General features: G+C 45.4%; 1 protein-coding gene across 2 annotated transcripts in view; it reads right to left on the bottom strand.

Moving 5' to 3' along the window:
* Nucleotides 1–18,128, bottom strand: part of LOC122817656 (scaffold attachment factor B2-like) — a 1,188,489-nt gene that overhangs the window by 129,813 nt on the left and 1,040,548 nt on the right. For both annotated transcript variants that reach the window (XM_044090719.1, XM_044090720.1), the window contains exon 18: nucleotides 16,111–16,199. In XM_044090719.1, coding sequence (XP_043946654.1) covers nucleotides 16,111–16,199 — 89 coding nt within the window. The remainder of the gene's footprint in view (nucleotides 1–16,110; nucleotides 16,200–18,128) is intronic.

Consider the following 18,128-nt stretch of genomic DNA (forward strand, 5'->3'; position numbering starts at 1 on the left):
CTGGCAAATGCCATGACTGGGGCCAGACACTTCGGGGCCGTAAAGACCAAAGGGTAAAGCACAGAACTGACAGTGTGTAGAATCCAATGAGAAGTGGAGGTAGTTTCTGAAAATTGGATGGATAGGGATGTGCAAGTAGGCATCCTTATGTCCAAGGACAACAGAAAAGCCCGAGGTAGAATGAGCAGAAGTGTTGGGGGAGAGAGCATCCTGAAGGAGAGAACTCGGAGGAAGGGGTTTAGGTGGAATAGTTCCAGGTCAGGCCTCCAGAGACTTTCCTTCCTGGGAACCAGGAAAATTCTTGAGTAAAAACCTCTTCCTCTGACAGAAGACAGGACCTCCTGAATGGTTCCTTGAGCAAGAAGTCCTTGCAGGATGGGAGGGAAAAGTGGGATTTGGTCTATGGGTGGGGGACGGATGCCTTTGGGAGTGGGTCTGGTCTCCCAGATCATGAAGTATCCCTGCTTTATGATAAATAAGTCCCAGGAGTCCTGGGTAACCTGCTTCCAAGTGGGAAGGGAGAGGCGCATGGGTAGGGGGATGTCTGGGTGTAGGGCCTGGTAAACACAGACTACCAGGCTTTCCCTGGAAGGACTGTTTAGAGGATGGTGTGGAGGAGACAGACCTAGAAGGGTGCTGTTTCCTGTGGTCTTTTCTAGGTTTAGCTTGTATTCTCTTGGCTAAGGACCTAACAAAGGAAGTTTTAGCTGGGACATTTCTCCAAAAGAGTGGAATTGGGGTGATAAAGATGTGTCTCAATTCCTGCAGTTCCTTGCCTTTGGTCTGGTGGGTCTTAAAGAGATCAGCAGCTACAAAGCCGAACAGGCTTTTGTTGTCCAGGGAAGCATCTATGAGCTTGGCTTTGATGTCATCAGGGAGAAGATGCAACCTTAACCAAGAGTACCTTCTGATGACAGATCCATAGGGAGAAGCCCTTGCAGATGCTTCCACAGCATCGTAGCTGCGTGTGCCAGAGTTCAGGATGGAGGAAATCTTAGCTTTAGCAGGGTAGTCAAGGAGCTCTCTCAGTTGCTTTGACCACATCTTCCAAAACAGCCAAGGAATACTTGGCCATGTGCGTCTGGTAATTGACTGCTTACTGATACGGTGGCAGTATAAACTTTCTTTCCCAGACGTTTCATCATTCTGTTCTCTCTGTCAGAGGGCAGTAGACAGGTGGAGGGAAGTAACTTTGTTTTGTCAGTGGTCATGGAAATATCTGCAGGGTCTGCAGAGGGGGCTTTGCAGAGGAAGGCAGCTTCCTCGAGCACCTTGTAGAATATCTGAACGTTTTGATGAGTCGGGGTTTTTTGAAGCTGCCAGGAAGGCATCCAGAAAAGCAGGGTGCACTTGGGGCACAGCAGAAGGGCTGGGACACTCCAGTTGAAGTTCATAGCATCTGTTTTGGGTCTCTGTCACTTCACTGCTGTCCCATTTGAAAACTTTCTGCATTTTGGTGATGGTCTCACCAAAGGTGAGGTCCTCAGCAGAGGAGTCAGTGCCGTTGGACTCGTCCTCTAGTGAAGCATATCCCAGAGGAGAAGCGATCTAAGAGTAGGTGAGGGATTCATCATCAGATGAATCCTCTTCTCCTGAGATGTCCAGAGCAGGTCCCTTAGGGATAGAGGGCGTAGGGGCCTGTACAGGTGCCGAGGCGTGACGCAAGGCCAGAAAGGCACTCAGCAGGCCTAAGGTGAAGGCCTGCCAATCCGGAGGCTGTTCGACAGGTGAAGCAGGCAGAGGCTGAGAAATGTTTAGTTTTCTGTTTCCTCTTCTTCTGGGTCTAAGGGGGAGAAGATTCAGAAATGCGGCGGAGAATAGGAGGGCCGGCCAGCACTCTACTACAGAGACTATGTCCTCACATACCACGATTTGGGATGCCATGTGGGCCCTCTGATATAACTAGCCTTGGTTCCCCCTCAGCGACCAAATTGGATGCCTGAGATTCCCTCCAGGACGTGACCTAGGCCAAAGGACAGATTTCCTCAAGGGCTTCTGCCGAAGGAAGCTCAGAGGACTCCAGGCCTTCACTAGCATCCAGAGTGGTGGCTGGAGTGGAGGGCAGAGCAGTCTGTTAAGGCCTACTCTTTTTGGCCCTCTTGACTGGGGGGGCTCAGAGTGTTCTGATGTTGGGTTCATCAAAAATGTTAAGACGTTTGAGTCTCTATTTTCAAGGTATAGTTTTAAGGCTGCAAGACGGCTGAGGGTCTTGGGAACAAATGCTCGACAAATACTACAGGTGGTATGGTCATGTTCATGGCCTAGGCAGAGCTCAAGTGAATCCTTATGTGGAATTTGCTGTCAACCCCTACACTTGCCCTTCCAACCTGACAGGTAACCTAAAACAGTAGCAAACAACAAAACAGAAAACCTCAAAGGGGTAGTTATCTGAAGTTAGATGAAGAAAACGCTTCTACTGGCAATGTGACGACTGGAGCTGGCAGTCGCACAGGCTGCAGAGAAGTTCGAAAGAGATGCGTGTTGATGTCGGTTTTATATTCAGATGTCCGTTTATGACTGGACGTCATGCGCACCTTAGAGGTAACATTTAACTTTTGTACAATGGCCAGACGTACGAGAGTTCACCAGAGGCAAACTCCCTGATGTAACGAATACAGCACATATGAATAGGACAGAGTAGTGCAAGGTGATTAGTTGCCACAAGGGAAGACAGTGAGAGAGTTAGGCAGTTAGGGGTAGATGCAGGGTGTTCAGCCAGTCATGCATTGTTAGGACTGTCTGGAAAGGGCTGCCTGGGAGTAATGTGACTGGAGCTAGTTCTTAGTGGATGATGGTTTTCTGGCTCCTTTTCTTGTCTATGAAGAAAAGGGAGCAGGCATCCTAACAAAGTTTGGTTTTGTTGGGTAGTTCCTACCGAATTTAGTAACTGGGGATACAAGTAGATGCTTTACGTTCTGTAGCGCTTTGCTTTACGTTCTGTAGTGCTTTACTTTTTCCTGCAGATTTTTGTAAAGTTCTGCAGATTGTTTGCCAAAAAGTAAGTTGTTGTCCGGGGGGAGATCCAAAATCTTTTTGAAGTCATTTGACAGAGGATGAAGTCTAAGCCAGGAATACCTATGTAAAATACATGTAGCTGACCTGGCTTATGCTTCAGCTGCATTTTACTGAATGTCTGGCTACTTGGGCTGCTAGGGAAAGTTTTGAGGCCAGTTGAGGCTTAGCTGGGGAGTCAAGCATAGAGGAGAGTAGGCTAGAGGCCTGGGAAACTAGATCTAAGGTATACTTTTACCATGTGTGCTGGTAATTGATGGCCCTAAAGGGCATGGTTAAGTGTAGATCTTTCCCAGCCTGTCCATTGCCTTACTGTCCCCTATCCGATGCCAGCACAGAAGAAAATGGGATCTGCCTGGATTGCCTGTCAGCAGTCAAAGCAATCACAGCAGGGTTTGCCATGGGAGGTTTGATTAGATATTTACAATCAGGAACTTTGTAGAACCTATCTGTTCTTTTTGAGGGCTGGTGGCTGGGATTCTGAGGTTGTGGAAGCAGAGGCAAAGGCATCCAAGTATGCAGAAATCACTGGAGGAATGGCAGGAGGACAGGGGTGACTCCATTTGCAGGAGTTTGAAGCATCTCTTCTGCATCTCAGTCACTTGGGTTGAGTCCCACTTGAAATATTCACTGATTTTGGAGAGAGTCTCCCCAAAAGAGATGTCTTCTGGTGGGGAGACCCTTCCAATGAGTCATCAGGGAAGCAGTACTGTACGGGAGAAACCAACTGGGAGGCATAAATGAGATTCAGCAGAGGAAAAGCCTTCTTCTTGAGACTGTGGAGGAGGTATGGAACTAGCAGACGCAGGCCTGGGACTTAAGAGATGGCAAGGCAGGAGTCTGTGAGGCAGTAGGCCTCAGGGCCATAAAGGCCTGAAATAGTGACTGGGAAAATTCTTGCTAGTAAAGCTGATCTTTTGCTGGGGGAGATAAATACCTAGTCTTCGGTTTCCTTTTGAGAGAAGGAGTCTTAAGAGTAGTCTGAGAGGCCAAGGGCCTGGAATCGGATGTCAGGCCTGGTGCTGTAGCGCCTTCCTCAAAAGCAGGGAATGGCGGATGTACGGGTGAGCCAGGTTCCTCCTTGACTTTGATGGAGACAGACATCGAAGAAACATCTGCGGACATGTTGGCTGGATAAGCAAGGAAAGCATCCAAAATAGTCCTATTGGAAGATCCTCAGCCTCTAAACTGGAAGCTGGTGGGATGTCAGACGTCTGAGGTGCAGCTTCAGGCTTAGAGACCTTGGCCATCTTTTTTGGCGGCTCTGCCTGGTCGGCTGATTCAGGATCCATACAGAGGGCAAGGCTCTTCAGACATTGGTTTTCTACAAACAATTTGAGAGCTGCCAGACGGCTGCATAGGGTCTTGGGGACAAACGACTGGCAGATTTTACATGTTGTATCATCGGGGGACAGCCCTTAGCAAAACGAGCAGAGGCCTTTTGTATCTTTTTGTGAAATTTGCTGACACTTGCATTTTCCCTTCCTAGACAGCAACCTAAGTTTAGCCTGAAAATAAAAAAATAAATAAGCAAAGACTCCCCAATGGGGTACTTATCTTTAATGTAGTCAGTATCGTGGAGCAGAACAAGCAAGCTGACATTCGACTGCAGCAGAGAAAGTACAGTTTTGTACCTACCATAAATGTAGATGTCCGAACTGGATAGCATCTGCAGTCATAACAAATGGGTTGTCCTGTCGTCAGGCAGCCCTTCGGTCGGCCGGATTCCAAAGTCTGGGTCCGGCTTCGGCTGATGTCGCACTTCACCCGACGTCATCTCTGCTGGTCTTCGGGTATAAAGGCATCAGCCGACGCCATTTTCCTCAGTGTTTCTTGCCCCAGATGCCAGTTGCCCTCTTGGAAGGCTAAATTTTGGATAAATGCCAATGTTTCCAAAAAAGTAGAAGGCAAACACACAAAATAAGCATGTATGTACATATATACAAACAAATACACCATAAGAGACTCCCCCCCCCAGCTAACTATTAGGAGGGTAAATACCCTAGGAGTACCACAGAGGGGAAGGAGGGTGGGTAATCCTGACTGCAGATGCTATCCAGTTCGGACATCTACATTTATGGTAGGTACAAAACTGTACTATGTCCTTCATGGATGCATCTGCAGTCATAACAAATGGGTAGAATACCATAGCCAAACTAGGGGTGGAGGAAGAAAAATTATGGTGTAGTTAGGATCCCTTGCAGTACAGCAGTGGCAAACCCTGCTCGGGATCTAGAGTATAGAGGTAAATTATAATGCTTGGCAAATGTATGCACGGAGGTCCAAGTAGCCGCCTCAATAATGTCCTTGGTTGCCACTCCTCGTAAGAAAGCTGTGGTAGTGGCTGTAGCCCTTGTAGAATGAGGTCTTATGTTCTGTAGAATTGGTTTTCCATGGTAGGAGTAACAGAATCTTATGCAATTTCCTATCCATTTGGAGACTGTCTGTTTGGAAATTGCTTTTCCTTCCCTTCCTGTTGCATAGGCTACTAAAAGCTGGACAGTTTTTCTGTTACTTTTGGTTCTGTCCAGGTAGTAGCGTAACTGCCTATGTACATCCAAGGTATGCAGCAGTCTTCCCCCCCTGTTCTGTGGATTGGGAAAGAAGGTAGGTAGGTGGATTGCCTGGTTTAAAGACACTCTGGATACCACCTTAGGCATAAATGTAGGATTAGTTCTCATGGACACCCTATCTTGATGGAAGATTAGGAAGGGTTGCACTGCCATTAAGGCCTGTAGTTCCGAAACCCTCCTTGCTGAGGTAATTGCCAGTAGGAAAGCAGTTTTCCATGACAGGTGTTGCAGATCTGCTGTTGCTGCTGGTTCAAACGGAGGGAGTGTCAACTTTTCTAGCACAAAGTTCAAGTCCCATGCTGGTAATGGTGGTTTCCTAGGAGGTTTTACATTCTTGATCCCTCTGAGGAACTGCCTGAGTAGAGGATGCGAAAAGACAGGTGGATCGAAGCTGTATTCTGCTGAAATAGCTGATGCATTTATCTTGATGGAGGAATAGGACAGGCCTGTATGTAGTAGCTCTGCCAAGTACTCCAGAATGTTAGCAATATCTATGTTCGACACATCTTTTCCTCTTTCAGTACTCCAAATGACAAACCTTTTCCATTTTCCTGCATAGTTCCCTCTTGTTGAAGGTCTGCGGGCTTCAAGGATAATGTCTTTAACCCTTTGGGAAAGGTCTGGGTTAGTTGCTGCTATGTGATGTTCCAGGCAGTCAGTTGCAAGGTTTTTAGGTTTGGATGCATGATGTTGTAGTTGTTCTGAGTTAACATCAAAGGCATCAGGGTATTGACCACATTCTCTCCCGAGACATGCTCCTCAGCAATGTGTACCAGTGTTGTCTTGGCCAATTCGGAGCTATCAGGATTATCCTTGGGCGTTCCTCTTTGATTTTCAGTAGTACCTTGTGCATCAAGGAAGAGGTGGAAATGCATATGCTGTCAGGCCTTTCCAGCTGAAGGATAGAGAGTCCACCTTCCATGCAAGTGGGTGGAATGTCCTTGTGCAGAATTTTTTGAGCTGGTGATCGAGTGGGGATGCGAATAGATCTATTTGTGGCATTCCCCATTTCTTTGTGATGGCCTTGAAGATGTCCGGGTGTAGCATCCATTCGTGAGCATCCGAGGTGGTTCTGCTTAACATGTCTGCTAGGGTGTTCTCTTTTCCCGGCACAAATATTGCCTGTAACTGGATGTTGTAGCTGACAGCCAGATTCCAAAGGTCCAAAGTCATTCTGCATAGGGGGTATGAATGAGTGCCTCCCTGTTTGATGTACCACATGACTGTGGTGTTGTCTGTCCTTATCAAATGGCCTTCTTTGAGGAATGGTCTGAATTTTTGGATTGCCAGTTTTACTGCCAGCACTTCTTTTTGGTTTATGTGCAGGTGCAGCTGGTCTCGAGTCCACAATCCTTGTATGCATTTGTCCAGCATGTGCGCCCCCCATCCTAGGTCTGAGGCGTCCGTTGTGATGGTTTGGCTTGCTCGAAAGTTGTGGAAGGGTAAGCCTGGGTTTGACTGGCATGCTTGAGCCCACCATAGGAACTCCTGTTTTAGGCATGGGATTAGTGGGATTACTGTTTCCAAGCTGTGCCTGTGCTGAGACCATAAATTCTTTAGGTACCACTGTAGCTTTCTCATATGCAGTCTGGCATGTGGGACCAAGATTATGCATGATGCCATTTAGCCCAAGGCCTGCAGAACTTTTCTTGCTGTTAGTTTGTTCTGCTTTGTTAATGCCAAGACGTAAAGAGGGAGTTCTTTTTGTTTTTCTGCAGTTAGGAATGCCATTTGTTTTACTGTGTCCAATTCCGCGCCCAAGAATGTTCTTGTTTGGGATGGTATCAGCCTTGACTTTTGTAAATTGACTGTGTATCCCAGGGCTTGTAGCAAGTAAATGACCCTTTGTAAATCTGTTGTCAACTTGCTTTTGTTGTCCGCTTGTAACAGGCAGTCGTCCAGGTATGGATAAATTTGGATTCCCTGTAGTCTGCAATGAGCGATTACTGATGCCAGGCATTTCGTGAACACTCTGGGCGCAGTAGATAAGCCAAAGGGCAATGCTGAGAATTGATAATGCTCTGATCCTGCAAGAAATCTGAGGTATCTTCTGCAATTTGGTCGAATGGGGACGTGCAGGTATGCCTCCTTGAGATCTAGAGTTACCAGCCAACACTCCTTGCCCAGCATGGGAAGAAGTTGCTGTAGGGTCAGCATTTTGAATTTTGGGACAATGATGTATGTGTTTAAGACGGACAGGTCGATAATAGGTCTCCAACTTTTCTCTTTTCTTGGTACTAGGAAGAGTCTGGAGTAGAATCCTTTGCCCTGTTCTGTTATTGGTACTCTTTCCACAGCTCTCATCCTTGTTAATTTCGCTATCTGCTGTAGAGCTTCTATTTTTTGATTTGGAGGTAGGTTTGGCATTCCTCTTTTTACTGGTAAGGTGTGGAAGTGGAACCGGTAGCCTTGGTCTATGGTTTGCAAAATCCACTTGTCTTTTGTGATATAGTGCCAATTTTTCGAAAATAAGGCTAACTTTCCGCCTAAAGGTGCTGCCATTTGCTCTCTGGTAGGCGGTGTCAGAGCCAAGTCACTGTGATTGTCCTGTTGCAGTGGCAGTGGTTGTGTCTGTGCCTCGGTTATTGCCTTGCCACTGTCGTCCTCTGTAGGCACCTCCTCTGGATTGATTTCTGCCTCTAGAGCGTCTATTCCTGCCCCTTTGGGATTTTGTGGAGTCTGGAAAGGACCAATTTTTGGCAGGCCAGTTCCTGCTAAACCTTGGGGGCTGAACCTGTAAGAAATCTTTAACTGTTTGTACAGATTTTGCCTTTTCTTCCATTTTCTTCATTACTTGCTGGGCAGGTGTACCAAATAGACTGGCCTTATCCATAGGAGCATCTAACAGCTTTGCTTTAACATGATCCGGTAAGACCTGTTCTTTCAACCATGCATGCCTTCTTATCACTGTGCCAGTCATGGCTGATCTAAATGAAGCCTCCAGTGCATCATAGCCACATTTTAAGGAATGGTTACTAACCTGTTGGATGTTATTCACCATTTCTAATACATATTTCTTATCTAAGGATTCATCAGAGGACAGTTTAGTTAACTGATCAAGCATAAACTCTTGGTATTGGATCATATGAAACTGACAGTTTAAAGCTCTAGCTGAGAGAGTAGCAGAGGTGTAAACTTTTTTCCCCCATCTCTAAGGACCTGGATTCCCTTTCAGAAGGAATAGGGTATTTTGCTGTGGTCGAGGCTACTGCCTTAGGCCCCTGGGATATAGTTTCGGGATCTGCAAGTGGGGCTTTGTATAGGTGGTGATGAGTGTCTGGCACCCTGTAAAATCTATCTGGTTTGGCAGGGGCTGGAGGTAAAGAATCAGGAGCAGTGCAAACATCATTAACTGCATCATCCACAACAGGCAGTACAGGAGGTATAGCTAAGGGCCTATGTTGTGGTAAGTGCAGAAAAGTCCTAAGCCTTTTTCTTGAATCTGAGAAATCTTGTCCCTGCCATTGGAATTGTTCTCTCATGGCATGTAAGGTTTCCCCAAAGGAAAATTCCTCTGGTGGAGAGGCAGCTGGAATGGATTCTTCAGCATCGGAATCTTCATAAGTAGAAAAAGGAGCCTCTGGGCTGGTCTGTAATGTCTGAGTCATCCGCAGAATCATCAGAGGACACTGGCTCGGGGGGCTCTGCTCTAGGTCTCTTTTCTGGTGGCTGAGAGGCCCTGTCTGGGTGAGATTGGGATCCCCTAATTAAGGATATTAAATCTTCTGCCAGAGTAAGCATTTGTGAACTTGAAGTGGGCCTGTGTGAGGGGGGCTTAACAGGCACTGATTTTACAGATTTGGCTGCTTTAGCCCTGGCAAAGGCCTGAATAGACATGGCTGCAGGAGGCCTAGCAGCACCACGTGGTGGGGTAGAGACATCCAAAGGGATTGTGTCTGATAAATCACTAGGAACCACAGTTGTAGGCAAAATTTCTGAGGCCGATTCAACTAAGGTAGCAGGAGCCTCAGTAGTAGTCATGGATTCGGCTGAAGATTGACCGTTTTTCTCGGTTTCGGCCGAAACCGAAACACTCGCGGCTTGCTTAATCGTGGTTTCGGCCGAAACCGCGGACCGCGAGTGTCGGTCTTTTTCTTTGCGTTTTTTAACAATTTGGGTAGTCGGAGGATCCGACGGCATAATGTACGCAAAATCTGAGCCGAAAAACTGTTCAGCAAACTCCGACCGACGCCTAAGCGTTCGTCCGTTGAAGGAAGCACAGGCCGAACAGGCTGCTACGTCGTGGTCTGGGCCTAAGCAAGGCAGACAGTAAGAGTGGAAATCTTTATGAGGTATTTGTTTCCCACAAGTTAAACAGTTATTGACTTTTTCTGACATCGGCTGAGGCAAGAAAGAGTCCCCAACAGGGTACTTATCTTTTTAGAAGTCTTCGAAGTAGTATTCGGTAGTAGTAATCTCTGGATCTGGCCGACCGGCACTTGCGAACAGCTTCTGCTTTGGGCACCACGCGGCAAGAAAGACTGAGGAAAATGGCGTCGGCTGATGCCTTTATACCCCTTACGACCTGACGTCGGGTGAAGTGCGACATCAGCCGAAGCCAGACCCAGACTTTGGAATCCGGCCGACCGAAGGGCTGCCTGACGACAGGACAACCCATTTGTTATGACTGCAGATGCATCCATGAAGGACATGTTCTGAGGTCTGTGCATGCGGACGTCACATTTATGGCCCATGCTTTAGGGTCCCAGGGTGTGACATCCCACACACTTTACAGCAGCAGCCAGGCTAAGCTTTTGTATAAAAGCCGGACGTTCGGGTCACCTGAGGAAGAGAATCCCACATGTGAAAATACTGCAACATGAGAAAGTACAGTTGTGTACACTTACCATCAATGTAGATGTTAGAGCGTATGATAAACAAGGTTTTGGGTCCTGCGTCGGTTTCTGTCTCTTCAGTGACGTCAGGTCGTAAGGGGTATAAAACATGCAGCCGACGCCATTACATCAGTTTTGCTTGCCCCATACGTCAGGTGCCCCCCTAATGGGAAGCAATTAAATCTAAAAATATACAAGGTTATATCTCCAATAAAAAAGCAAATACACCAAAAAGCTTTTAAGCATAATAAAGGAAAGTAGAGGTATAGCCAAAAGAAGTAAGGGGGCTGGAAGGAGGGTAACCAGGACTGCAACAGTGAAGACACTCAAACATCTACATTTATGGCAAGTGTACACAACTATACTATGTTCTTCGTATTTCACTGTTGCAGTCATCACATTTGGGAAGATTCCCAAAGCCAAGGATGGGAGGAGGAATATAGATAGCATTAGGACCAGCAATAAGGCCCTGCAAGACTGCAGTGGCAAAGCCAGCTCTGGATTTAGAGAAAATTGGCAGATGGCAATGCTTGGTGAAAGTATGTACAGAACTCCAGGTAGCAGCTTCTAGGATGTCCCTGGTAGGGACGCCTCTGAGAAAGGCTGTAGAGGTAAATGCAGCCCTGGTAGAGTGGGGTCTGATCCCCTGTGGAATAGGTTTTCTATGGTGCCTATAGCAGAAATTAATGCAATGGCCTATCCATTTAGAAATAGTTTGCTTTGAAATAGCCTTCCCCTCTGCCCCTGCAGCAAATGCCACCAGCAGTTCAGATATCCTTTGAGGTCAAGTCCTGTCCAAGTAGAATCCAAGTTGCCTGTGCACATCTAAGGAGTGCAGTACCCATTCCCCTTTGTTCTGTGGATTAGGAAAGAAGGTTGGCAGATGAATGGACTGATTAAGAGCCAAAACTGGATACCACCTTGGTCATAAAAGAGGGATTGGTCCTGAGGGACACCCTGTCCGCATGAAAGATGATGAAAAGCTCCACTGCCATAAGGGCCTGTAATTCAGATACCCTTCTTGCTGAAGTGACTGCCAAGAGGAAAGCTGTTTTCCCAGAAAGGAATTTTAAATCTGCAGTAGCATCTGGCTCGAAAGGAGGAAGAGTGAGCTTTTCCAAAACAAAGTTAAGGTCCCACACTGGAGTTGGAGCTCTCCTGGGTGGTCTTAAAATTTTGGTCCCTCTGAGGAACTGCTCGAGGAGTGGATGAGAGAAGAGGGTTGGTTCTGCATTATAATGAGCTGAAATGACTGAGGCGTGAATTTTGAAGGAGAAAGACAGGCCCTTGTGAAGCATCTCAGTTAAGTATTGTAAAATCTGAGGTAAATTGGGCACTGCTGTGCTCCTCTGAGATTGGTAACAGGCACAGAATATTTTCCATTTTGCAGCATAAGATGTCCTAGTACTAGGCCTCCTTACCTGTAAGATATCCATCACTGGTTTACTGAGGGATGGTAAACGAGAGATTAGGTAGTCAGGCTGCTAGGTTTAAAGCTGATGGTGCAGAACCTGGTTCTCCTGCTGAGACAACAGGGTAGGAATCTGAGGCAGGTGCCATGGGGCCAACAGTGACACTGCACAAGAGGGGGTACACACCAGTGTTGGCGTGGCCAGTCTGGTGCAATCAAAATCGTCCTTGGTTTGTCTTGTTTGATCTTTAAGAGCAGAGACAGAGGAGGAAAGGCATAAACAGAGTTTTTTCTAGCTGAAGGACAGATCATCCACTTTCCAGGCTTGTTTGTGGGGAGTCCTTGTGCAAAATGTGTCCAATTGATAGTTCTGGGGGGAGGCAAACAGGTCTATATCTGGGCTCCCCCATTCACTTGTCAACATGTTGAAAATCCTTTGTTCCAGTTCCCACTCGTGTGGGTCCATGAGGTTTCTGCTTAGTCCGTCTGCCAGTGTATTTAGTTTTCCTAGCAGGAATTGCGCTTGTAGATGCACTTGGTAGCTGAAGGCTGTGTTCCACAATGCCATGACTAGTCTGCAGAGAGAGTAGGAATGTGAACCACCCTCCTTGTTTATGTACCACATAACAGTGGTGCTGTCAGTCTTTACCATTAATTGTCCTGGAAGAATGTGGTCCTTGAAGGCTGTCAAGAGCATTTTGTACAGCTATTTCTTTTTGACTGATATGCAGGTGCATTTGACTTGGGTTCTATTTGCCCTGTATGCACTTCCCTGCCAGGTGAGCCTCCCCATGCACAGTCTCATGCATCTGTTAGGGTTTGGGCAGCAGGGGGTAGTGTGAAAGTTAGTCCCTTGTTTTGGAGATAGGCCTCTTCACACCAAAGGAACTCTAGGCGTAGGCAAGGTATGATAGGAATCATTGCTTCTAGAACCTGAGAATGTTGACACCATAGGCTTTTTACATACCACTGTAGTTTCTTCATATGCAATCTTGCATATGGAATTAGAATAATGCAGGAGGCCATGAACCCCAAGGCATGTAGTATTTGCCTTGCAGATATAGCAGGGTATTTGTGGCCACTTGTTTGAAGTAGGTAGTCAAATGAATTTGTTTCGCTGGCGTGGGGAAAGCCATCTGGGAAGTTATACTCAAGCTTGCTCCCAGGAATATAATTTATTGACAGAGTACCAGGTGCAATTTCTTTTCAACTATGGTGTACCCCAGACAAGTTAGCACCCTTTGTACAAAGGCCAAGTGATTCAAAAGTATGGCTTTCTGCTTGAATTAGACAATCGTCCAGGTATGGTTATATTTGAATATTTCTTTGCCTGCAAAATGCAATGACTGGAGCTAGGCACTTTGTGAATACCCTGGGCACAGTAGATAAGCCAAAGGGCAGTGGAGAGAACTGATAGCGCTTGTAGCCTGCTTTGAAGCATAGGTATCTTCTGCAAGATTCCCCGATTGGGATGTGCAGGTATGCTTCCTTTTAATCTGGTTTTGCTAACCAGGCATCCTTGCCTAGCATAGGAAGCAACTGGTTTAGAGTCAGCATCTTGAATTTTGGAATCACCAAAAAGGTGATTAGAGTAGACAGGTCCAGGATAGGATGCCATGAATTGTCTTTTCTGGGTACCAGGAAAAGTCTGGAGTAGAAACCTTGTCCCTTTTCCTCTTCTGGTACCAACTGAACAGCCCCTATGCTTAGGATAGTAAGTACTTGCTTCTGGGCCTCTGCCCACTGATTTGGGGGTAGATCTAGCCACCCGCTTGGTGTTGGTAACGTGTGGAAGTGAAATCTGTATCCTTGGGACAGTGTATTTAAAACCCATTTGTCCTGGGTAATGAGTTCCCAGTTCTTTGCATGAATAGCAATCTTTCCCCCCAATGGGGCAGACAGTTGAGAAGTGCTTGGAGGTTTTAAAAAGAGGTCACTGAGACAGTTTACCATGGGTGGGGAGTTTATTACTCCTAGATTTGGAAGTGGAGGCCCCCCCTACTGCTTAGTCCTGTGCGTACCCCGGGACGGAAGCCTGGGTGGTCTGCTGGATATGGGTTTGGACTGAAGGTCTGGAAGAGGCAGGAAAGGACCAATTCTTGGAAGGCAAATGCCTACTAAGCCTTGGAGGTTGTACTTGTAAGAAATCTTTTAACAGTTTGCATAGATTTAGCTTTTTCCTCCATCTTTTTAAGAACTTCTTCTGCCTTGTTGCCAAACAGGCGGTCCTGATTTAAGGGAGCATCCAGTAATTCTGCTTTAACATGGTCTGGCAAGGACTGCTCCTTAAGCCAAGTATGCCTTCTAAGTACAGACCCAGTTACAGTAGCACTGCAAGATGCCTCTAATGAATGAGAACCACATTGCAAAGTATGTTTTCCAACTTGTTCAGCTGAATGCAGTAAATCCTGTAAATTCTTATTTTCAGCACAATCAGGAATCAACATCATTTTCTGTTTAAGCAATCCAATAATATGCTGCTGATACTTTAACATATGAAACTGGCAGTTTAAGGCCCTAATGGCCAAAGTTGCAGAAGTGTATACCTTCTTACCCCATCTATCCAGCCCTGGAGTCTCTATCAGAGGGGGTAGGATTTTTGGCAGTAGTAGCTTTAATGCCCTTGGGTCCCTGTGAAATGGTCTCAGGATCCGCAGTAGGATTTTTTAAAAGAAACTTGTAAGAGTCAGGGACCCTGTAATATCGACCAGGTTTTATGGGAGTAGGGGGTAAAGAGTTAGGGGCCAAGCTACATCTCAAAAAGGCATCAACAAAGTCTAGTACAGGAGATAGGGCTAAAGGTCTGTGCTGGGGCAGGAGTAAGAAATCCCCAAGCCTCTTTTTAGAATCAGAGAAATACTAACTTTCCCAATGAAAATGCTCCCTGAGGGTATGCAAGGTTTCACCTAAAGAGAAATCCTCCGGGGGGGGGGGGGGGGGATGCTGAGGGAATAGAGTCCTCTGCATCAGAATCTTCATAGGTAGAGAAGGGTAAATTCTGGTCATCAGAGGAAATAAAATTCAGAATCCTGCACAGAAATATCAAAGCAAACTCAGTCCTAGGTCTCAGAGAGGGAAGGTTGGCTTCCCCTGATTAAAGTAATAAGGTCTTCAGCCATTCTCATCATCTGTTTTTTAGGCATAGAGGCCTGGCCATGTGGTCTGGGCATCAGTTTTCTAGGCATGGTTTGAGTTTTAGGCCTTGAAGAAGAAGATGCTGTCGGTTTAATACACAAGTCAGTAGGCCTGAATACACCCTCAGAAGCCAGTGCCTGCACAGCGGCTCCGGACCCATCCAAGGTAGAGACATTCGCAGGTTCCACAGTTGAAGCAACTTGCGACATACCAGACTCCAAATGGGTCTCAGTAGAGGCCTGCAAATCTGAAGTAGCGGGTATCAGGGGCTGCGAAAGCGCCTCACTGAGTACTGGCGAACTGGTGACTGGCTTAGGAGAAGAGACATCAGCAGCTTTGGACCCCGGCAGCCTGTCTTTATCTTTGCATTTTTCCAGAATGTCAGTAGTCGTATGGCTTACCGAAGACATATTGAGATAAATGAACCAAGCAACAAAATATTTAGAAGCGAAAATACACAGATGACGGATAGTTCGTGGTTTAAATAAGGCACAAAACCGACAGCAAGGTACGTCGTGGTCAGGGCCTACGCAAGGAATACAGTACAAATGAAAATCTTTATGAGGTATTTGCTTTCCACAAGAAATGCAATTATTTATTTTTACTGACATTGGTCTAGAGCAAGAAAAAGATTCTCCAATGGGATACTTAGCTTTTAGTTGAAGACTTTGGTTCTGAAACTCGAAATCAAAAATTTCAGGAGTCAGCTGACCAGTACTTGCGAACTGCTTCTGCTTCGGGCACCGCATGGCAAGAAAGATTGATGCAATGGAGTCAGCTGCATTTTTCATACTCCTGACATCATGGAAGAGAAGCAACCGAAGCAGGACCCGAGACTTTGTTAAGCAGGCCGACTGAGGGCTACTGCAAGCAGATAACCCAAATGCGAGGACTGCAACAGTGAAACAGGAAGATCAGGACGACAACTGACATTCACTCCAACAATTACCCATTTACTGTCGGATAATGGCTTCAAAAAACATTTTTTGTTGAAAAGACTATGAAACGTTCAAAGATCCAGTTGTCATCATCCAAAAATAATCACCAAGTATTTGGATACACCTTAAAAGATTTGCTCTTTTCCATGCAAGTAATATGAAAACATTTTTGTAATGAACACCTTGCCAGTTCTCATGGTACTTACCCATCATGCCACCATCCATGCCACCTTGCCAGGAACGATCTTGGTGTCCCTCCAACTTTTGTGTATGATCTCCCCAATCACGACCATCTCTGCATTGGAAGGGAAGAATTTTTTTTTTTTTAAATGAGACATATCAGTAAATGATACAAACGTACAATCACTAATCCAAAATCAAAATTTTGTACAGACTGGTGGAACTGTATTAACTAAGATAAGCCAACGTCACTGAAAATAAGAACTTCACTTTCTTACATATGCCCAGAGCACAAACCAGCAAATGTTGAAGTTACAGACATGTCTCGAACAAACAAGTAACTAAACACAAAGAACAAGTTGGAGCCAGACCACACCAGAACAAAGACTAACCTGATTTACTGTATACAGTTTTAGCACTTTAGTCAGAATATATCCACAGACTTGTTCAGAAACATTATCCACAAACATACCCTCATATAAATACCCCTCCAGAGACATCATGTGACTAAAAAACAAAAATAGTTTTACATAATTAAAATTCACATGAAAATCCACTACATTTACAAACATAGAAAATTATATTCTCAACACTGTTACACCAGATAAGAATTAAGTCTAAGCACACTAGCAAGAAATAAAGAATCTTTTAAACTAGGATGCACACAAGCGTTTAACCTGATCTGCCACCAAGTTCTTTACATTCAATCAGGCCATTCCACGGGCCACCTCTTACACTTTTAGTAACTATATCCAACCCCATGAAACCAAACGCATGGTTCGGATTTTCAGTCACAATTCTTGACGGAGAGTTTTTTGCTTCCTTTTCTAATATCCAAGATGTGTTTATAAACCCACTTCCTGAACTTTCTCAGAGTCTTTCCTAAGTAAAAACAATTACACTGTTTACAAATGGCAAGATATAAAACAAAACCCCCAATCGTATTGCAATTACAAAAAAACTGGGTGCGTACATAAACACCATTCACATGCGTTACTTCCTGTTCAATAAGGTATTTGCACAGATTACAAACCCACAGCTGTTTGTGCCATTTCTTCTCGACGCAACTGTAAAAATCACCTTTGTCAGTAGGTTCCAAGCTCTCTAACAAGACTCTTTCCCCTCCTGTAAACTATTTTAACACCTTCCTCAAAAATGCCCTTAAACTCAGAAGAAAAAAATGTTTAAATTTTTCCTTAGCATTTTAAAAGTGTGTGTACACTCAGGGGAATACACAGTGATAAAAGACAAAGAGGAGACTCTTTTTGAGTTGCTGGAACTACCTTCTACACTTGCTGAATTAGTTAAATCGCCACTAGCAACATTAAGCAAGGGAGTGTAAAACTCGCTAACCCTTTTCTGACTAATTTCTGTATACCTATCAGTAATCAACACTTGAGGGTAGTCCCTAGATAAAAACATGCCTGTCAAGAACTTTGATTCCTTCTTATAAGTTGCATCCTCAGAAACCATTCTAGTTAAACAAACAAATTGGCCTTTTACAATACCCCTTTTTCTGGAAACCAGGGAGACAGCTGTCGTAATGCAAAAGGTAATTTGTATAGGTGGCCTTTCTAAAAATATTACTGATTAATCTCTTGTTAATAACATCACTGAATAAACATCCAAGTACAAGATTTCACTATGGCTCCATTTGGAGGTAAAATTAAAGGGGGTAGTTCAAATAGACTATAAACAGCTGTAAAAAAAAGTTATGTACTCACCATAACATTCCATCTGAGTAGGTAACTTCAGTTGTCAGCAACCTGTGGGTATCGGATCTGAGCCGGCAGCTTTCCTAGCAAAAGATCCGAGCTCCAAGCTCCCCTACCCATAATGCCCTGCTACCTGCCTCTAGTCCTTAGATCGAGTTTGCCGTAGTATCACAGAATACTACCATAACACAAGGAAAAACCACCTGAACATCCTAACCTGATGTCATCTGGGAAGTGAAACACAATGATCCTTCAAGGACGAACTACAGGGCAGGGGGACGGAGGTAGGGTTGGTTGCTGGCAAATGAAGTTACCTACTCAGATGGAAC

This window comes from Protopterus annectens, chromosome 13.part0, assembly GCF_019279795.1.
Source record: "Protopterus annectens isolate FY-2018-M chromosome 13.part0, PAN1.0, whole genome shotgun sequence".
Taxonomy (NCBI): Eukaryota; Metazoa; Chordata; order Ceratodontiformes; family Protopteridae; genus Protopterus; species Protopterus annectens.